General features: G+C 36.6%; 1 protein-coding gene across 1 annotated transcript in view; it reads left to right on the plus strand.

Annotated features, from left to right (window-relative positions):
* LOC113112413 (lysyl oxidase homolog 4) overlaps positions 1-22,994 on the plus strand; it is a 32,646-nt gene that overhangs the window by 6,207 nt on the left and 3,445 nt on the right. The window contains exons 2-13 of the mRNA XM_026277963.1: positions 3,990-4,305; positions 6,001-6,326; positions 6,523-6,737; positions 12,419-12,457; positions 12,598-12,811; positions 13,482-13,662; positions 17,347-17,506; positions 18,056-18,218; positions 19,362-19,524; positions 19,611-19,854; positions 21,762-21,877; positions 22,108-22,244. Of these exons, the coding sequence (XP_026133748.1) occupies positions 4,011-4,305; positions 6,001-6,326; positions 6,523-6,737; positions 12,419-12,457; positions 12,598-12,811; positions 13,482-13,662; positions 17,347-17,506; positions 18,056-18,218; positions 19,362-19,524; positions 19,611-19,854; positions 21,762-21,877; positions 22,108-22,244 (2,253 nt within the window). The 5' untranslated portion in view covers positions 3,990-4,010. The remainder of the gene's footprint in view (positions 1-3,989; positions 4,306-6,000; positions 6,327-6,522; positions 6,738-12,418; positions 12,458-12,597; positions 12,812-13,481; positions 13,663-17,346; positions 17,507-18,055; positions 18,219-19,361; positions 19,525-19,610; positions 19,855-21,761; positions 21,878-22,107; positions 22,245-22,994) is intronic.

Genomic DNA, 22,994 nt, shown 5'->3' on the forward strand with positions numbered 1-22,994 from the left:
TTGAAGGAAGCACAGTAAGTTTCATAGCTTTATCATTTTCAAGAGCCAGCATAAAATTAAAACTATCATAACTTATAAATCAAGCTTGCAATTCTTAGTACCAATAATGGCCACCAGATGGAGATATAGGATTACTTTTAAATAATTATTGTAGAAACGAGTATGATTTAAATCATTTATAGAAATCTTTCAAATAAAATAATATGTATTTTAGGAATTTTACTGATAAAAATGACCTTCACTTAATTAGAATAACAAGCTGAAGTATTGTGAACTGTATATTAAGAATAATTCTTTATAGGCTTTATGGACAGATACGTTTTGAGTGACTCTTGAAGGTTCAGCACCACATCCTCTTTTACCACTGTTTAAATAATTTATCTTACAGAACAGGTGCGAATGAATTTTGGATAGCTTGAATGGTTTTGTCGTGGTGATTTTTTGAAATAATAGTAAAAAAGGAACCAGTAAATGTCTTTTTATTTTTTTAAAGTGCAGCTTCTAAACACTTTAAAAAAAAAAATGTACACATAGAAGACCAGTCATTCTGAGGCATATTTCCTCAGAATGACAGGTCTCATGACAATAGTTTCATGACTATACAACACTATATGGATGATAGAAAATTAAAAAACTATCATACATCTGATGTCACTCAGTCCCACTGTCACTGTGGGTAATGTGTGTGTGTGTGTGTGTGTATGTGTGTGTGTTAAGTGAATTAGGTGTGAAACTATCAGGGAGCATTTAGTCTCCAGCGCCAACATTTTACAGAACTGCCACTTTCCTGGAGTCTCCAGAATTACTCGGTGTCAGGCTCTCAGAGACTTAAGATTCCAAAAAATGATTTAATTCGAATACCATGAAGTATTGTGAAATACTATATATTAAGGCTTTATATATAGGCTTTATGAACAGATTAGAGTGACTCGTGAAGGACCAGCACCACCTCCTCTTGTCCGATAGTTTGAGGAATATATCTTCCAGAATCCAGGATTAAGATTTAGGAGCTCATTTTTATTCCACCTCCTTTCCTGAAAGTCTGTCTTGCAGAATTGACTAAAAATTAATCTTCACATTAATTCCTAATTATTTTGCAATTCTTTTTGTCAGTTCTTCTTGACCTGTTTTTCTCTTCCAGCTTTCCTGGACTATTGTATAGCACTCATAAATGGTTAAATAAAAAATAATGGTAGTTATTAAGATTGATATGGTTTGGAATTGGTAAAATGTGCTTGGAAAAAAATCACAATAAAACAATGTTTTAATGTTTAAGTTTGGAATATTAACTGACATGAATGAATGCTATATAAATATTGTTCATGTTAACATAATGTTTATAAATGGAATCTTATTGTAAAGTGTTACTAAAGTTATATATATATATATATATATATATATATATATATATATATATATATATATATATATATATTGTTCTGTGAATGTGATTTTAAAGTCTAGATGATTCGGATTAACCCTTTAACTGCCATATCCTTTAAAACCTCACTGCCAGAGGGATATTGTGAATGCATGTGCCCGCTGGGCACAGTTTACCTGATGCCACCGGGGTGGCGATGGCATTGGTGGCTTGAGCCTGCCATCGCTGCTTGCAGCTATATTTATTATTATTATTATACTTCTCCAAAATGAATCGCATTTTTGAGGGCCTAAACATACTCAAAAAGTCATGAAACTTTGCACACACCTCAGAACTGGCGAAAATTTATGTCTGATGTGGGTTTCAGAAGTGGGTGTGGCAAAATGGCTCAACAGCGCCACCTATACACGTTCAACGGTGTGCGCCTCGAGCTACGTTTCATGTACATGTATGAAAATCGGTATACTCATGTAACTCTCTAATACCTACAAAAAAGTCTCTTGGAGCAAAATCCGAAACCCAACAGGAAGTCGGTTATTTCTAATATTATGAGCAAATTTTGTGTCATTTTTGTCATTTCCATGCGTTGTATTTTAACGAACTCCTCCAAGAGATTCATTCAGATCAACACCAAATTTGGTATGCCTAATCTAAAGGCCTTTGCGATGTTAAATTGCGAAGCTTTTGAGTTTTCGTCGAAGGGCGTGTCAGTGGCGGCCTGGCGAATTTCGATGATTCGCCATGAAAAATGAAGTTGCTATAACTCAGACATACAATGTCCAATCTGCCCCAAACTTCACATGGTTGATAAGACTCTGAAACTGAATAGATTGACATGCCCATATTCAGTTATATTCATAGCGCCACCTATTGGCAACAGGAAGTGTCATATTTTACGCTGCGAAGAACTACTCCTAGAAATTTTATGACATCAATGTCTTTTTTGTGGTCAGTCTAATCTAAAGGCCTGTACGATGTTAAATTGTGAAGATCTTGAATTTTCGTTAAAGGGCGTGTCCATGGCGTCATGTCAAAGTTCGATGTCTCGCCATGGGAGTAGAAGTTGTTGTAACTCAGGCATAAAATATCAGATCTTGCCCAAACTTCACATGTTTGATAAGAGTACTGACCTTCACACATCTGGAGGCTAATATTCCATTCGGTGTGGCAAAATGGCTCGATAGCGCCACCTATACATTTTCAATGGAGTGCGCCTCGAGCTACATGTCATGTACATGTACGAAAATCGGTAAACATATGTAACACACCAATAGCTACAAAAAAGTCTCTTGGTACGAAATCCGAATCCCAACAGGAAGTCGGTTATTTTTAATTTCCCCTGCAAAATTGGTGTTGTTTTTGTCATTTTCAGGGGTTGTATTTTAACGAACTCCTCCTAGAGATTTATTCAGATCAACACCAAACTTGGTCAGTGTAATCTAAAGCCCTTTGTGATGTTAAATTGCGAAGGAATTGAGGTTTTGTTAAAGGGCGTGTCCATGGCGGCCTGACAAATTTTGATGATTCGCCATGAAAAATGATGGTGCCATAACTCAGACATACAATGTCCAATCTGCCCCAAACTTCACATGTTTGATAAGACTCTTGACCTGAACAGATCTACATGCCAATATTCAGTTATAGTCATAGCGCCACCTATTGGCAACAGGAAGTTACATATTTTACACTGTGACAAACTACTCCTATAAATTTTATGACATTAATGTCTTTTTTGTGGTCAGTCTAATCTAAAGACCTGTGTGATGTTTAGTTGTGAAGATCTTGAGTTTTTGTTAAAAGGCGTGTCCATGACGCCATGACGAAGTTTGATGTCTCACCATGGGAATAAAAGATGTTTTAACTCAGGCATAAAATGTCCGATCTTGCCCAAACTTCACATGTGTGATAAGGGTCCTGGCTTGAACACATCTGAAGGCCAATATTCCATTATAAAGATAGCTCCACCTACTGGCAACAGGAAGATTGGCACACATATGGAATAAACTTTGATATATTGCACTTATGTTTATGAGTTTAAATGCATATTTCTCAACGTTTACCTTTTTACCAAAGCCACACGATGGCGGTGAGCCCGGGTGCGAGGGCCCGTTCATCGCTGCTTGCAGCTTTAATATTTAATTGCATTTCATTTCATTTTTAGTGTAGGTCAAAATGCAAAAAATCCAAATGATCTTGAAATAGACTTAACTTTTATTATGTATGTTGTTGTATTATAAATATTGTATAATATTGGTTCCATTTTTATTTTTATTTTTTTAAGTGAAATGTGGCCTGGACCCTGTTACGGAGCTATTTGATGTTTGATGATTTTTTTTTTTTTTTTTAAACCTTTTCTTTAAAAAGTGTTTTTGCAAAAAATTTTCAGATAAAGACTACAGTCATATCCGCAATTTAACACAAGCTTCTTAAAAAGTTGTATTTCATTAGTAGTGGGTCACCTCATAGAGGCTGTCAATTTGCAATCACATGACCAGACAAACACCACTCAATTTATCTTTGTAACCCACACAGTGCAACTTAAAAATTACTTTTAAAATAAGTTTGTAGTTCATTTAGTAACGAGGGCCACTGTTGTTTTGTGTTTCAGAAGCCTCACCTGTGTTCAATCATGATTCGGGTCATCTGTCCCATGTGTGTTCTTCTCTTTGCGCTCCTCTTTGGGTGCATGAGCGCACGTCCTGACTCACCAGGCCGATCACGGCGTGCTCCTGCTGCCAAAGTGCGACTGGCAGGTAACAGCCAGAGAGAAAATGAGGGACGAGTTGAAGTCCTGCACAACGGGACATGGGGCACCGTATGCGATGACGAGGTCGACATTAAACTCGCTGATGTGGTGTGCAGGGAATTGGGTTTCCAAAGTGGCTTAACATGGGCACACAGTGCCAAGTATGGAGAAGGAGAAGGTGAGGGAATGTCTGTTAAAATACATCAACTCTGTCATTATGTACTAATGTTGTTCCAAACCTGTTTGACTTACTTTCTTTGGTAGATGTTTAGCTGAATGTCTGTGCTGCTCTTTCCCATAAATGAAAATGAATGGTAACCAATCTAGCTCCAAAAATGAGTTTTTGAGTGAACTGTCCCTTTATGTATTTGCTGTCTGAATAGCTAAGGTTTAAGAGTTTTAATCTCTGTCATTTGTACGTTTAACTGTGGATTATGTGAAAGGCTTGAGCACAGTTGTGTATGAAGGCTGTATTAAATAGACGTTTCTCACTAGTGCAAGTGCACAGCGCTACTGTTCTTTACATCGCCTAAATCTACATCGCTCCCTGTAATTTCACTTTAAGGCAGCTATAAAGACAGCCACTAACCCAAAGCATGTATAACACTTAGTTGGCAAGACAACACTGTCATTAAAACTAAAACAAACCCTTGAGACAGCTTCAACTAGAGCTTTTTCGTTACGCTTTTGATGGGGATGCTTCTTTCCCATATTAATTGTATTGTGCACATGAAGTCTGCAGACTTCAACTTTATACATTTGCATTATGTACCATTCCTTAAAAATGTGCTTTTATGAAATTCGTGGAGCTATTTTGGAATGTTTGCTATGTTATTATTCACTCATCCTTATGGTGTGTAGAACACAAAATACGTTTTAAAACTGATTGATGATTTTAAATTAAATTACAGTGATTTGAGACAGAATATTTTAAATGTAAAACGATGTACCATAAAAATATTATAAAATGTATCAATGTAATGTGTACTGTGTTCCAAGTCTTCCAAACCCATTCAATAACTTTACTGTATGTGATGAACGGACCAAACTGTAATTCACTGATAATCTTCTCCTCAAAGTTTTTAAAGAATAGTTCACCCTCGGGTCATCCAAGATTTGGAGAAATTTAGCATTACATCACTTGCTCAACCAATGGATCAGTGAATGTGTCCAAACAGCTGCTAAAAACATCACAATAATCCACATGACTCCAGTCCATCAATTAACATCCTGTGATGTGAAAAGTGGCATGGTTTTAATAATATTAATAATTAAAAAAAATTGATCATTAAGATGTTAACTTCAAACAATTTCTTCTGATGAAAATGTAAGTCCTCTATCCATAATATTCAATAATCACATGACGTTTGCAAGTGAAAACAGTCCAAAACAGTTCTTAACAAATATGTTGGTGGATTTTGATGTGAGAGGACAACACTTTTTCACTCAATGAATCATTTGTTTCTTACAAACATGTAGCTTTACACTTCACAAGACATAAATTGATGGACTGGAGTCATGTGGGTTACTTGTGGACTATTGTAATGTTTTTATCAGCTGTTTGGACTCTCATTCTGACGGCACCCATTCACAGCAGAGTATCCATTAGGGAGTAAGTGATATAATGCAAAATTTCTTATAATATGTTCCAATGAATAAACAGACACTTCTACAATTTGCATGGCCTGAGAGTAAATACATTTTCAGCAAATTGTATTTTTTGGGGTGAACACTTGCTTTATAAACTTGAGAACCTGATCAGTCTGAAAGTCACTGAGAATTGGAACGATATGCAAGTGAGTAAATGATGAGAGAATTTTCATTTTTGGGGTGAACTATCAGCTTTTTGGGGTGCTCTTGCAACCTGTTACAGGCCCAATCTGGATGGATAATGTGAGGTGTGAAGGAACGGAGAAAACTCTGAAAGACTGCAAGTCGAACGGGTGGGGTGTTCATGACTGCAAACACACTGAGGATCTCGGGGTGATCTGTAGTCCGGAGAGAAGACTAGACCAAGTGCATCCTGGAGTCACCAGAAGAGGGCACACCATTGCTCTCAGACCAAATGTAGTCACCTCAAACCGTTGGCAGGACATTTACTCCAGTTCAAGGACACCTGCACATCTCAGACAAGGAAATGGACATTCCCAGGATCATACCAGTTGGGATCAATTCTCCAGACAGCAGTTTCATAATCCGGTAAACAGAGATTAAAGTAGATCTGACATTCTTTTAATGCATACATTAATACATCTGATATGCATTTGATTAATTGTATTAATAAATATAAATTTATATTTAATAAAAAAAAAAAAAATCATACTTCTGTGTACTAAACAGAATTTCAGTCATCAGTCATTATGCTCATGAGAAAATGTTTTCAAACTTCTTCCAGTCTGCCAGTAGGGTAAGGATCGAGGAAGTCCGTCTCAAGCCGATCTTGACTGTCACAAAGAAGCACGCCCTTGTTACGGAGGGTGTGGTGGAAGTAAAGCATGCTGGGAGATGGAGACAGGTGTGTGATAAAGGCTGGAGTCTGAACAGCAGCAGAGTTGTGTGTGGGATGCTTGGCTTTCCTGATGCGGAGCAGCCCAACATGAACACCTACAAGTGAGTCCTCGGCTTCTAATGAAAAATACAATATGAGCACTGGCATAGTGTCTGAGGCTTTGGGGAGAATTAGTATTATATTAAAACCCAACATTTTACACTAATTCACTGTTATTGGCTGATGTTAGTTTTGTTTAATTTCATTGTTTTAGTACAGGGCCTCCCAGAGTTATTGCTAGCGACATAAAATCCAGTCCAGACTGCAGCTGATTCTTGCCAAAAACTGCCCTCTTGGACAGGAAATGACTGTCTGGCTGAAATGTAGCAGAACAGTAGCAACCAGCTACAGTTTTATTTATACATACTGTTTATGTCAGGTTAAATGCTACTGTAAAAAATTTTTTAATCAAAAGTAATATTATTGAAATTTAAAATAGCTGTTTTCTATTTTAATATTTTTTTTAAATGTTGATTTTCAGCAGACATTTACTCTAGACTTCAGTGTCACATGATCCTTCAGAATCCTGTCTGTATATATATTTTCTTTTTGTTTGTTTGTTTGTTTTGGATTTGCTATGTTTGGTGGACCACACAGAGTGTAGTGATGATGATATTCTAGACAAAGTTCATGTCTAAGCACTGGAAGATGTTTGTCTCTGAATATAATGGAAAGTAAAAGATTCAAGGCCTCTTTTGGTTGGAATGGCGCATCTGTTTTCCTTATCTCCATGCAGGCACCTTTCACAAACCTAAACACTTAACCAATGATTAAAAGACCTTTCAAACCTACTGATGCTATCTGGACCTCAGTGTTCCTGAAATGAACAATCTGTTCAGAAAGCTTAGGTCTAAGTGAGAAGTCTAATATCCTTGCTGAATGTTATTGGAAAGGGATCAGTTTAAAGTCTTCAAAGTGTCTGTTGTTGGAGAAAGAGTTCCAGGTTTGTTTTAATGATTGTATTGAACTTGCCACCCTTGACTTTCTGATGTTTCCCTGAACAGTGTTTTCAACCAACCTGTACTGTGACAGTGCTGTCTCACTTGGTCAGCTATTTTAAGTATGTAAAGAGCAATTTATTGTTGGGAGTTTCTGGACTTTTATTCCGATCGTGTTCTGTGCTTTCAGAGCTCTGTCTTTGTAGTGGGTTTGTGCATAACAGTTATGGTGCTGTGAATGCAAGGCTACTGGAGCTTGATGCCTACAGATTCTTCTTGTGGAGTTCTATAGATAGGATACAGGATATGTGTATTTATAAATCAATCTATTCTAGAGCATAAATACAGGATCTGAGATGACAAGGTCTAGTCCTGCTCTATTTTTTTTTTTTTTTTTTTAAGAAATGTTCATTTCTTAGAGCAATTTTGTGCTTATGTTTCTCATCTTTACATGCCTATGTACCCATCTACCTACCTTCCATTAGTTTTTACCTACCTACTTATTCACCTATACAACTACCTTTACTACCCATATACAATATCTGTCTACCTCCATATTTTCTTCCATGTCCTACCTATCTGCAGTTTTTTTTTTTTACCTACCAAACTAACTACTTACAACTTACAACTAACAGTACCTACCCATAATCTGCCTAGTTATTTTCTTCCCCTCTTACCTACCTACAGCCACCTTAATATCTTTTGTTTTTACATTTCCACTTACCTGTACCTGCCTATCTTTTTTACCTACCTAACTAATCTAACAATCAGCCTACCTAGTTACCTATTTAACTACAGGATCTACCTATCTTTCTACCTAGCTTACTATCTTTTTACCATTATGCTTACGGTTTGTTCTCACCTACCTACTTCTTTAGCTACCTACCTATCTACCTGTTTTTTTTTTTTTTTTTTTTTTTTTTTTTACCTACCTAACTACCTAATAATCTGCTCTTCATTGTTGCCTCATTTTATAATCGTCTTACAGGAGGCCGCTGTGGTTCAGAGTCATTTTTTGAGTAACCACAGTGCACTAACAGCACATCTATTTCATTTCCATCGTCTGAATGAGCTTTGGCCATGCTGGCACGTTGACCCATATGCTCATTATAAAAAGCAGCGCTCTATCTTCTGGGTCTGCGGTCCCCAGCTTTTTTAGTCGTAGGTTTGTGCTGGAGCATTGTAAGTGTTGTACCTGCTTTCTGCTGATGTACATTTTTAGGCTTAGTGCCCTTTTACTTGAGAATCGTAATCTTGAGGTCACAGGAACACCTAAGTGAGCTTTTGTTTATGCATGACTCAAAGACATGCCACAAACAGCAACTTAGAGATGCTGCTTGAACTTAAATTAGAGTTTATAGAGCTAGCTGTGGCTTTTGTGGTTTACATCCTAGGGAATCTCCATTCGGCTCCTCCTTGTCTGTGAGCATGTCCAGTACCTGACCTCACCATGTCGTACGTGCATTTTGTTAAGTCTCCACAGAGCACCAGACTTGGCAGTAGCGATCCCTCACGCACCCACTCAGTGTTTCAGAGATCGCGAGCCGCCCCGCCCTGACACTGCCTCTTCTGGATCCTCTGCTGAAGATGCTGTAATTACGTGTTGGGCCACTTAGAAGATATCTACGCTTCTGGCGAGTAAGCGAAACACAATTATAGCTGCGCCCTTTGGCTGCTGTGTCAGCAGGACATAATCTGTCTGTGTAAATTGAGGAAATTGAAAGACTTAAGCCACAGTTCAGCCTCATAGATCCTTAAATGAGCATCTTAAGAAATGAAATACAATATTTTAATGAGTCTGTTTCTGTCCTTTCAGTCTAAAGCAGTGCCACACTCATACTGTGTGCAGAAAGAAAAATCACCTTCTGTATTTATGAAGTTTGTACAGTGATATCTGGCTCAGTGTCATTTAATGGCAGGCTTTAAACTTTGTATTTTCTGTCCATTGAGTATCACCTTTAGGGATCAAACAACATAATCAGTAAAATATGTTCAAGTTTGTGGCATGAGAGAGTTTTCATTATTTGTATGATTTGTATTGTATTATACAGGTGTGAGACAAAATATTTTTTCTTATGATGAAAGGTGATAGCCAAATATATGATCAGCAAACAAAACAATAAATAATTGATAAGGCTATTTATGTATTCATTTTCATACTTTTTACAAAAATTAGCAAAAAAGAAATAAAATTAACCAAAAGCACATTTGTTTTTTCTAACACATCATGTTGTCTCAAGTCCATAACTATTAAATAAAACCATAAGAAGACTTTTTCGACTCTAAAAAACGAAAAGTTCTACAAAAGAAAACTTGCGTTGCTAATTTTGTATTATGCAATGTCTATTTAGATTGGTCCTTCATCTGTGAGATATTCAGTATATATTCTCACTATATCACAGATTAAATTGCCCAAATGCTTAATAAATGTTTAAACGGCATGTTTCATAAGATGCACAGAGAAAGAAAGATTTGTGTGTGTATGTGTATAGACTAATGCTTAAAACAGTGGCATGATTGTTCTCCTCTAACAGACCGACTCATTCTATCATTAAGTTTTCTTGGTTCAGCAGGAAACCAAGGGTGGAACTTTTGGACTAATTAAATGAGCAGGTGGATATTTCTGGGCCAGCAACTGTAAGAACAAATGAATTGTCTAAAAAATCTCTTCATGTTCAGAGTGGAGCTTATAAATCAACTTGATTTATAAATTAAGAATAAAAATAAATAAATAAACTTATTCTATATATCAATATATAATAACATTTTTTAAGCAAGGGTTAAGATTTGATATTGGCAATGGCAATGACATTTAGTTGTTTGATCAAAAGTATTGCTAGATACAATTTAGTAGTCGCTGGATATTGTTTGGGACAGGTCTTAGCGTCCCTACTAAATGAAGAAGTTAAACAACAGATTAATGAGTTACTCAAACAAAAACAAAAAAGTAATAAAATATGTACATAATTATTATATAAGTTGGACACTGAAGTGGGTTGCTGTTTTGTCACTCTTCTAATGAAGATACTTTTTTGCCAGTGTCCCCAGGCAGAGAAAATGTTTTGGTCTGATTTTTCAAATATTCATCAATCTCATTTTGTAAGTGACGTTTCTTTGGTCTGTTTGACCAATCAAAAACACAGCTACATTTATCAGTCCATTTAAATGTTTCAAATACAAAGACACAATATACATTTCAAATACGTATTGAAATTACATTACATGCACAAATATACATTTTATTTTTTATAATAGTTTGACCACAATTCAGTTGGTGACAGATCAATTGGAAATCAGCTGAAATTCTCATCTCATACCATTGAATTTATCAGTATTGTAATAAATATTTGAGAAATTATTGTTTTATGTGATTGTATTAGTCTATAAGAGAGATAGTCAATGTAAATAACAAATAACAAAAAAAGGTTAAACAGGGTACATTAAACCTTATCATTCAACTGAACTGTGCTCAAATGTTTTAAAGACTTTGGTTCCCTTATCTGGTCTTACTCTGCACATGTATTAAACATTTGTCCTTGAAACCGCACGGTTTTCCAGCTTATTTACTTTAACTTCTCACATAATATCAGTGCTATGACCTATTTCGGATGCGGACGAAATTACAATATATACACTATATATATATATATATATATATATATATATACACATATAAACACACATATTAAATTGTCTGATCAAAATTATTGCTAGGGACAATTTAGTAGTCGCTGGATAAGGGGACATGTCCCTAGCGTCCCCACTAAATTCTACGCCTGTTATTTTAAGGCTGGAGTTCTGTAGCTTTAGACTTGAGTTATTGTTAATACGCTACGGAGTGTCATATGGTAGAAACATCCAAAATATTTTATGAGGTCATTAAACTTGAGATTCCACGCAGCATTTGAATTTGGTTTCTTTTCTGTTGACTGATATTCTCATGTGAAATTCATTTAAGACTGCTCCATCAGGAGAATATTTTGAAAGTTTCCTATTTTGAAAGTCCATTTAAGTAGCCATTTGATAATCTGTTTTGTAAGTGCAGTCAGAAAAACCGATTCAGCAAAATCTAGAGTCTATTAAACACACATCCAGTGACTTACCAGGCCAAATCTTTTATAACTACCACATTTAGTTGAACAGACTTTATAATGATGCCAGTGATGATAGCATGTGTCACTGTGATGACGGGTGCATTATCGAGAGTAGGTTTTCTCAGGTGGATCTCTCTTTCTCTGTCTCTCTGTTATTTTGAGTGTAAGCTTGTCTCAGATTGTTTATTGGGGGAAGTCTTGCTGTGCCTGTTCTGGAATTCCAGTATGCCAGTGGAAATATCTGTTTATAGAATGTACATATTTGAAAGCCAGTTTAGTGGTAGATTAACTTAGGACAGGGTTCTTCAAATCTTGTCCTGGAGGGCCAATGCGCTGCAGAGTTTAGCTCCAACGCTGATCAAAGTGCATTGGCCTCAGGACAAAATTTGAATAACCCTGACTTAGGACATATGTGTGTGTTCTTTGATGTCTAGTCTGTTGGCCATACATTTTTATTATTATATAACCGCTATTTACCAATATAAATGAAGATCTGGTAAAGTGAGTTTTTACTATAATTGCGTGATGATGACAAAACCAAATGTGGCCTATGGCTTTCTGTAAATATATACCGTTTTATTGCCAGTCAGTGTACTATTGTTTTTTTTGCTGGCTAGTCCGGGGTAACAGCACCATATAATACAAAAAGAAAATTCACAGCTTTTTTCCCCCAACTTTAAATATGTTCTTTTTTTTTTTTTTAATTTACAGAAAAATATGGGATAAGAAAGTCAAGGATACAACAACCAGGTGAATTCAGTTGACTCTTGGTTTACAAATATCTCCATGCCCACTAAAACAATTTTCTTCACTATCCATCAGAACATCTTCTTGTACTCTAATTAAACTCTTAATGTAGTATTGTTCTTGTGACTTATAATGTCTCCTAGACTGAGTCAGATGACCAAAAAGAAGGGATTCTGGGTTGAGAAAGTACATTGTCTGGGCACAGAGCCCAGCCTGGCGGAGTGCCATGCCCAGCTGTCAATCCCTCGGAGCCCCACCCCCTGTAAGAACGGACGCCATGCAGTGGCCCGCTGTGTCCCAGGTCCACAGTTTGCTCGTATGTCCTCTGGCAGACCCCAAGCACCTCACCCTGCAGAGGTAATCCTAAAAAATGTGTTTAATTTTGGAATAACTGACTAAGGTCAATTTGAACATTTAGTGTGCAATGAACTGATTGGCTATTATTAAGGGTGGATTTGACTTTTTAGTGTATAATGTTATACAACACATATATATGCATGTATGATATATTTTTAAATGTTTGCAATTTAACAGAATAACAAATCCCCAGTTATCATCATTACATTTTAATGGGTTACACTGAATACATAACTTCAAAAATGGAATAAAAAGCACTATAATTATAGTTATATTTATCATACTATAATACAATTTAAACCTAATTATGCTGCTATTGGAATTAAAATATCATGCTTTCAGAAAAAAAAATGTTCTTGGCACAAAATAACATTTTACAATATACTAAAATAGAAAACTTACTGTTAGGGGGTTAAAATAATGTAGACTTAGTACTTTGCAAAGCTGCGTCCACATATTTCGGGTTGGGGCTAATTTAATTTAGAGTCATCCTATTAAAAAAAAATAAAAATTGAATTTGTTGACCACTAATCTGAAGACTGGGGAAGACGTGAACCTCACTGGTGCTCCCCAAATGTCTGTTGTGGTTATAACCCTGGTGCTTTGGGCCTGAGATGGAAAAATATGATTTCTTGAAAGTAACCTTGCCGGTCTTTTTCTTCTCTCTTAGCTGTCAGTGCGTCTGAAGGCTGGACCACGCCTGGGAGAAGGAAGAGTTGAGGTTCTCCGTGAGGGGAAGTGGGGAACTGTGGTTGACCACCGGTGGGACCGGATCTCAGCTAGTGTGGTCTGTAGAGAGCTGGGCTTCGGCTCTGCCAAAGAGGCTCTTACCGGAGCATACATGGGTCAAGGTGAGAATTAGTTTAAGCTTGAAGGATCCCAGTAGGGATAGAATAAGTAAAAGATAGAATTTTCATTTTTTGAAGACCTGTTCCTTTAATCTGCTTTGAGTCAATATGGTGTTTATAGGAAGAAGGTGATTCAGAACTACGAACATGATTATGATCATACTGAGTCTGCCATATGATTCCACAGTAGTCTGAGTCTGAGTTTAATTTGTAAGCTCTGCTCATCTGTGGGATACGCCTGTCTGCAGCTGAATGTGAAAGCAGTCAGAGATTATGTTTTACATTAGCGATATCACACTCTTCAGGTGCAAAACATGAACTGCATGTCAGTGAGGATGCTTTAAACCGAGGAGCTTTCACTCAACTTTCAGTGGCTCAGATCCACACTGCATGTGAGTTTACTTTGGCTGAGAGAGAAAAAGCACACTGGTGATCTGTATTCCAAGAGGCATCGGTCCACTCTGACAAGACGGGATAATTGCTCTGCCAAAGAGAAGTGATGAAAGTAGCTATTTATCGAAGACTTCCCAATATCGTTTTGATGGAAAAAAAGAGCTGCAATGTTGTTTAAAGAAAGTAAATGAGTGAAAAGAGGTTTGACTCATAGATGATGTTTTATCAGATGCCACTGTTCAAAGAAGTAAAAGAATGAAATGTTATTTTATGGATGATGATGATTTTAATATATATGCTTTATTGCACCAGTAGTGACCTATATGAGAGTCCAGACACTTGAAATGAACCTGTGTAAGGTTGACGCATTCAATAATCCAGTCAAGGTCTCAGTTTAACATTCATTAAGTGTCAAATATTGTAAATGCAAACAAGCTTTGTGTTACTTGCCTGTTGGCTGAGCATTTTATTAGAAATTACACTTTCAAAATTCAGTTTAAAGCAACCAGAGTACCTGTTAGTTTTAACAACTTTTAAAGGGATAGTTCACCAAAAAATGAAAATTACCCCATGATTTACTCCCTTTCAAGCCATCCTAGGTGTATATGACTTTCTTTTTTCAGACCAATACAATCAGAGTTAATAAAAATAATTGCCCTGGCTCTTCCGAGCTTATAATGGCAGTGAATGGGTGTCGGAATTTTGAAGCACCAAAAAATTTATCTATCCGTAAAAAAAAGTGCCGCACATGGCTTTGGGTGGTTAATAAAGCTCTTCTGAAGTGTGAAAAATATCCAAATGTAAAACTTTATAAACTGTTTCCTCTAGCTTCCTTTTAACATGCATGTTCACAAGAGAGTGATGATCATGCGAATGACGTAGTACATAAACGTGACTCCTCTTGCTGATTTTTTTTTATCATTTGGTTGTAGAAGTAGCAGGAATAGAGATCAAAGCTTATGATTTCCGTACGTCTGTAGCGTTGAGGTCTTTAGGTGATTTATTGATGTATATAATTTTCCTAGTGCAGCAGAGGCCACAAAAACATATAGTGAGTGAAGAGAGACACAAATTAGCGTCTCAATGACAGAACAGAACTGGACTGTTTAGGGACAGGCGGTAAAAATAGGAAATCTGTTGGGATGGGTTACATGTACCAGACTGTGGTAACCACATTTAGAAATGATCCTGAATAATGGTGCTAGTTTTCCAGACATTTAATATAGCATAAAGTGATATTTCATCCAAAACTGAGGCCTCATGGCATTCCTAACCTTTTTTCTTCTTCTGTGGAACATAAAAGATTGGGTCGAAACAAAATGGATACCAATTTGAAAGAAAAATGTTTTTCCACAGAAGAAAGAATGTCATTCAGTTTTGAAAATGTCTGAAAACTATCCCTTTAATGTGCTTAGTGGTGAAAACAGAGTAGAAGATGGAGTGTAATTGTCATTGTATTGTGGAACACATTTTCTCAGTGGCCTTTTTTTTTCTGAAAATGGTTTTATCCAGTTTGATCATGGAGTTAGCATGAACTGTACACGATAAAATAGATCTTTTAAAGCCAATGCAGCATGAAGCAGCACATTCTGTTGAGACACTCTGATGCCTGACCTCCCAGTAAGATGAAAATAAACCTATCTTTCCTGAAGTTTCTAGATGATTTAATGTCTTGAGATTTGTTTGAATGCTGTATCAGCCGGGTTTACTTCAGTGAGACACTATAGGTGAGGGATTTCAAGTCACATTCACACTTTGCAGGCAAAACGTATAAGCATATAAAATTTATTATAAAGCATTTTAATCTGCTCCTTAAATAGGGATTATAGTCATCCTATGAAAGGAAAACACCATTAATGCGGAATATATATATATATATATATATATATATATATATATATATATATATATATATATATATATATATATATATATATATATATATATATATATATATATATATAGTTGCTGGGGTATATTTTTAGCAATAGCCAATGCATGGGTCAAAATTATCAAATTTTCTTTTATGCTAAAAATCATTAGGATATTATCATGTTCCATGAAGATAATTAGTAAATCTCCTACTGTAAATATATCAAAACTTAATTTTTGATTTGTAATATGCATTGGTAAAAAATTAAAAGGCGATTTTCTCAGTATTTCAATTTTTTTTTTCTCAAATAGTTGTATCTCAGCCAAATATTGTCCTATCCTAACAAACCATGCATCAATGATCTATAAATCTCAGTAATAATAAAAAAAGACACCTAAGACTGGCTTTGTGGTCCAGGGTCACATATGTTGCTTTATAGGGAGAAAAAAATGTCACTTTTCCTTTGCTTCTATTTTCCTGTTATTTACTTGCCTTTTGAGCATTTGCGGTTTATTTATTTATTTTTATACTGAGATTTATTTATTTATTTTTTTTTCAGCTAAAATGCATCAGTTATATATATTATATAACCTTATAACCCCCTAACCTTTGATTACATCATGTAATATTCTCTGTGATGGAACATTTCCTTACTAACCCTCAGGGTTTTATCTCTAGCAATTTGCTTCCCAGATGCGAAAGCCATATAGGGTGCTGTGTTTGCTTTTGGGGTCTATAATTTTTGTTTAAAACTAAACAGCGGGTGATGATTTATTTTATATTTTGGTAGAAAAAGGACTTTTTGAACTTAGCCAAGTGCAGTGCATTAGCACATAACCACTGATATTCCACAGCTGTTAATGCAGCTTTCTGTTTCATTTACGTACCCAGATTTTCCCCAGCATGTTTTTTCTGAGATATAATAAAACTATATAATTACGCTCATAGTAATGGTCCTGTGGTATATTATGCAGAGTAGTGGATTTCACATTCTTATGTGATTCACATCTGAAGTTTTAGCACAATGCTCACGTTAGGCTCAGATTTTAGTGGCCACTTCAAGCTAAAAAGACCAACGTTTGTATATCACAGTAAACAAGAGGGAAATGAACTGTGACATCTGATATGCAGTCAAGCTCTTTTATATCCATAGAACTTCAAGAATGTGATGATAATGATTTCAGAAAATAAAAGCGCACCTCTGAATCTGATCAGACTAGTGTGTGGCCTTCTAGTGAATTATGAGGAATTCTGCTTTAACACAAAACTTTCAGAAAAAAGAGAGTAGTGAAGAGAGTGTTCTCTGTGCCTGAAAGTACTCAAACAGGCCGAGTGTTTGTTAATTTTTGTATTTTATATTTGAGACTTTTAACTTGTGAAGCCTTATGAAGACATTTACTGTTTGTTTGTTTGTTTTACAGGGACGGGGCCGATCCACATGAATTCAGTGCAGTGCACTGGCACAGAGCGCTCTATTTTGGAGTGTTACTTCCAGGAAGTCCCTCCCTGGACATTCAAACACAGCCAGGATGCTTCTGTCAAATGTTATGTTCCTAAGACAGGCATGGAGACTATGGTGAGCAAAATGATTACAATTACAGTTTACTCTGATATGATTCTACATGCTTTGAAAAATATGATCAGTCATGCTATCTGTAGCTCCCCAGAATATTTGGGCATTTAAGCCACTCTTAAAAGGTATTTTTATTATGTGATGCTTTATTTTTGATATATATATAAATATAAAGGCAGATGTCTTAGCATTAAATTAAATTTATTTTAAAATAAATATGCATTGCGTACAATGCATTATATTGAAATTATTTGTAATAATTTCTGGCCCTCGATTATTATTGGTCAAGACACCCTAAATTCGCTGTTAGTCACGGCTTCTTGGAGATTTTTTTTTTTTATGGAATTTTTTTATATATACAAACTTATTCTATCAAACATCAGTTTTAAACTAGTTTGTTAAACAAACAAACAAAAAAATATAAATAGCATCTTTGTTTACAGATTATGCAATGCAGTGATGTTTAGACATTTTTAAATGTGAGTTAAGTGGCCAAAAGTGTTCAAATACTGTATGTGTAGTTTTGATGTCTATGATTGTGTTTGTGTTTTAGGTGCGGTTGGCGGGGGCAGGGTCCCGGCCGAGGGTCGTGTGGAGGTGCTAATGGAGGTGGGGGGCAGAAAGCGTTGGGGGACGATTTGCAGTGAAAACTGGGGAATAAATGAAGCCATGGTGGTATGCAGGCAGCTGGGCTTTGGTTTCGCCGCACGTGCCCATCAGGTGAGACTGCTGAAGAATGTTGTGTTTTCCAGAAATATCGCTCTGTCTGAATATGTCTCTTGTCTTGTTTGATTTGCTTCCCTCAGTCTGTGTGCGTTTGAGAGCTCATGTTTAGGGGGAAGGATATTTCTGGGCAACGTCGGTGTTATACAGTAGTTGTTTTGTGGAGGTGAAGAGGTGGGACAGGTTAATGGTAAACTGTGTATTTTCAGACAGAATTGCAGGTACATTTGATGTGCATCCTGCACATACTTCAACTTTGTTTCAAGCAATAGTTGAGAACAGGAATCAAGACGGTTATACTTTCAGGGCACAGTGCTTCTCTCAATTCTGTCTCTGTACCACATGTGCAGTGCTGTACTGCTTATGAGGAAAATCTCATAAAGAAGGCATCATACTTTTTTATAAAGGAAATTAACCCTGTTTATTTTTAGCATTGAATTTTATACTGATATTCGTTAAACTTAATATGAGGAAAAATATAATAAAAATGGAATGGAAACTACATGAACTACAAAGATTCATATATCGTAAATCAAATATTATATTAGTAATAATAAATATAAATATTATATTCAGTACAAATTCAGTTCAGTTTTTTGATGAGAATTGAAAATTTGTTTTATTGTCATAAAAATAATGTCACAATGAAAAAAAAAAGAATAAAACTGTATTACCTTATTTATTGTAATAAGCTCCAATAGGCATATATTGACCTAAATTAGGACAAAATAAAGATAAACTAATTAAATGAGGCTAATACACACACACACACACCAATTCATATTAATTGGCCTAATTTAATTATTAATCGAATAATTAATATTATTATTATTATTAATTAGCTAAATATTATGGTTAATTAAATTTATAAAATATTTAATTAACAAACACTCATTTAAAACAGTTTTAGACTCATTGTAACATGAACTAGACTGCATTTCAGCTTCATAAAAAGTATTTCATGTCAAATACCCTATTAGTAAAAGCTTTAATATACTGTATTGTATTGTTCTGTACTGTACTATACTATACTACACGATACTACACTATACTGTACTACTATTACTATTATTACTATACAATACATAAATCTGTACATTACTATTTCATATGGATACAAATGAACCTTCCTGTGTATAGGACACATATTACTGGCAAGGTGACCCAGCGGCAGAAGAAGTATTGTTGAGTGGGACTCACTGTGTGGGAACAGAAATGTCCATCCAGCAGTGCCGTCAAAATAGTTACATCCACTGCCCTCGAGGAGGCGGAGCTAAAGCAGCGGGTGTCACCTGTTCTGAAAGTAAGTGATAACTATCTGATCTGATGCACTTTAGAATTTTATCTGTACTAAATGATCCAAATGAATAAATGAACATCCTGTTTTAGCGGCACCTGATCTGGTTTTGGATGCACAGCTCGTGCAGGAGAGCGCTTATCTGGAAGACAGGCCTCTGCACCTGCTCACCTGTGCGCATGAGGAGAACTGTCTCTCCTCCTCTGCCAGTCGTATGCAGTGGCCGTATGGGCACCGCCGTCTTCTGCGTTTCTCCTCCCGTATCATGAACTTGGGTAGAGCTGACTTCCGTCCACGAGCCTCAAGAGAGTCCTGGACCTGGCACCAGTGCCACAGGTGAGGCTTTTCTTCTTTCTCCTGTTTTTATGTGCATACAGAATTAAACCGTAGCCTGATTGCTGCTAGACAAATATTGTATCGTTTAGTCATGCTTTATAAAAAGGTCCCCTTGTTGAGTGCCCAAATAGAACCCAAGACCTTCTGTTAAAATAAATAAAATAATTCTACAGCGAATTCATGGTGTTTCAGGGCAAAAATCTAAATTTTATTCACTGGCTACTGAAATCCAGTTTAACAAGGGTCTCACCTTATTTGTGGTATTGAGGGTGGAAGACAGTGCTGGTCAATCATTTCCCCCACCTGCAATCCCTGCCGGTGCCAAGACTTGAATTCATGACCTTTGGGTTATAAGACCGAGACGCTAATCATTAGGCCATGACTGCCCCAAAGCTCATGACTGCATCATTGATTCAGTGATGTCATCATCCAACTGTCCCCAACTAAGCAAGCCAAAGGCAACAGTGGCAAGAAATCAAATCTCCATCACTGATAGAAAAAAATAAAACCTTGAGAGAATCCAGGCTCAGTCGGGGGCCAGTGTCCCCTTGGCTAGAAGAAACCAGCATGGTGTGGTTTAATTCCTGGCTGCAACACAAGTCAGATTGTGCAGAGGACTCGTATTGTTCTCGTGGTCTTGTGCCGATGGTCATCTGATTGATTAGGTCTTCACAGGGGATCTGTCTCTAGGGCTCCTCTAGTTGACATGGTCTCCGCTGACATTCAGGGCTGTAGAAGTTGTCTCTAGGTGCTGATCCACCATCTGGACTGGATCTGGGTGACTATGGTGAACATGGAATAAAAATGAAATAGATTAATATTAGCATAGATGCCATTCTTCTTATGATGTAACAAGTACATCGGGTGTTATGGGAAATGTTACTGGTTCTGGTTGACCTAATTAATGCAGCCAAACAAACCTTTAACAGATTTGATTGATAGAAATCTGACAGTGTGTTATATGCAAACCAGGTTAAAGAGAGAGGTCTTTAATCTAGATTTAAACTTGCAGAGTGTATCTGCCTTCCTCCCAAACAGTGTTATGTAGATTATTTCAGAGTTGTGATGCTAAATAGGAAAAGGGTCTGCCATCCACAGTTGATTTTGATATTCTAGGTATTAACAAATTGACAGGATTTTAAGATTCCAGTGGACGTTAAGGACTATAATGGACTAATAACTGGGCTAATGTGGTCAGACTTCCTGATTCTAGTAAGAACTCTAGAGGATGCATTTTGGACCAGCTGGAGTTTGTTTATTAAGCACACAGCTTGCAACTCATGTTTCTAAAACTGGTCATGGGTGGTCAGCAAGCTTTCCATCATCTTTTAGATTAATTAGCTGCGTATGAGTGCCTCCACTGTCTTTACAAGTGTTCTGAAAATAATTGCAAACCCATTCTGTGGCTACAAGGTGCTCTGTTGTGGAGGAATTGTGGGTTTTGTGTGTTCACAGGCTAATCCTGTTTTATTAATCTTTTAAAACAACACCAGCAAAGCTGTCATCTATTCAGATGAGCTAAATAAACAGCTCTGCAAGTTTAACCCCGTGAGCATAAGAAAAAACTTCATGGAAAGGGTGTTACCGTAGCAGCCAACACCTTCATGTAGGAGCAGTGAGGTCATTAGGCAGTGGTCCATAGTGAACCTTTGTTCCTCCTATGTTCACTAGTCAGCATGAAATATAATTCAACTTGGTTTTTACATACTGAAATAAAGTTGGTGTAAAACCGTTGTCATGACTCTAACACTAGGGTGTTGTGGGTGGTTGCCAGCAGTGCTGGGTACAAATTGTACAAATTGTAGTCTGTTACTAATTTGATTACTTTGTTTAGGTAATGTATTCTGATTACTATTAGATTACTTTTATTTTATATACATTTATTGATATGAATATTTTTGATTCAGGCATTATCACAGCATTGAAGTGTTCACACATTATGACCTCCTCACACTCAACGGAAGCCGAGTGGCCGAAGGACACAAAGCCAGTTTCTGTCTGGAAGACACCTACTGCCCTGATGGTAAAAGTCTAGTTGTGTTACATGACATAAATCTTACATGAATGCCATTCGGTTTATATGAAAGCCACTTCTGCCACATAAAAATAAAAAAAGTTAACTGCGATAGAATCAGAACTGCAAAAATTAGAATGTGAGATAAAAAGTCGCAATTACCTTTTTTTATTTTTTATTCAGTATTGGAAACTTTTATATAGTACAGCTACATATGACTGTTTTGTTTTTTTCTTCAGGACTTCACAAACGCTTTTCATGTTACAATTACGGAGATCAAGGCATATCGGTGGGTTGCTGGGACACTTACCGCCACGATATCGACTGCCAGTGGATAGACATCACTGATGTCAGACCTGGAGACTACATCATGCAGGTGAAATGATTCAGAACATCTGAACCATGGAATATGGCAGTCATGGCACAAACTTTTTTCACTATTCCTTGAAGAGTAGATTTTCTTTTCAGAATGCAGTTTAGCCACTTTTTCTCTGTCATTAACTTTGGAACACGTTAATCAGCCAAATCACTGTGGGCACTGTGAGCATTTCCACAGCTGAGCTTCACATGCAGAACCAGCCAATCAAAGGGCAACTTTAGGGGCCAATCAAGAGTCAATTTATGCATCCCAGGCATAAAATATAGGTTGATGTGAAGCTCTGTTTTAATTACAGTGTACCTTTGTGCCTTGACCATTTTCAAGATTTATTTACTTGAAATGTCGCCATGATAGATTTGCATGTATTTTAGGCAAGTTTGGCAGATGCTAATTACAAACCTGCATTGGGCTGCAGCTATGTATGGCATAACGACGAGCCATGGTGATACTAGGTCAGAGCTCCCATCTCCATGTTGAGTGATGCCAGCTATCCCATGCCAACCCATCCGAGCAAAGACGCTGCATAAATGAAGCATTTATATTTGATGATCCAGGCAAACGTTCTTTGAGTTGCTTGTCTTTAATTCTACACCCAAAATAACCAAATGTTCAGCATTCCCTGCTGGAGGAGCAAGGCGTGCTATATTCCCCTCTATTAGACATGGTCAATTAGGTTCAGACGAATATATACCCCGCCTGTTTTACAGGCACTTTCTCGTTCAAACATATGGTCAGACAGACCCAGAT

Source organism: Carassius auratus, chromosome 13, assembly GCF_003368295.1.
Source record: "Carassius auratus strain Wakin chromosome 13, ASM336829v1, whole genome shotgun sequence".
In the NCBI taxonomy this organism is placed as follows: domain Eukaryota; kingdom Metazoa; phylum Chordata; class Actinopteri; order Cypriniformes; family Cyprinidae; genus Carassius; species Carassius auratus.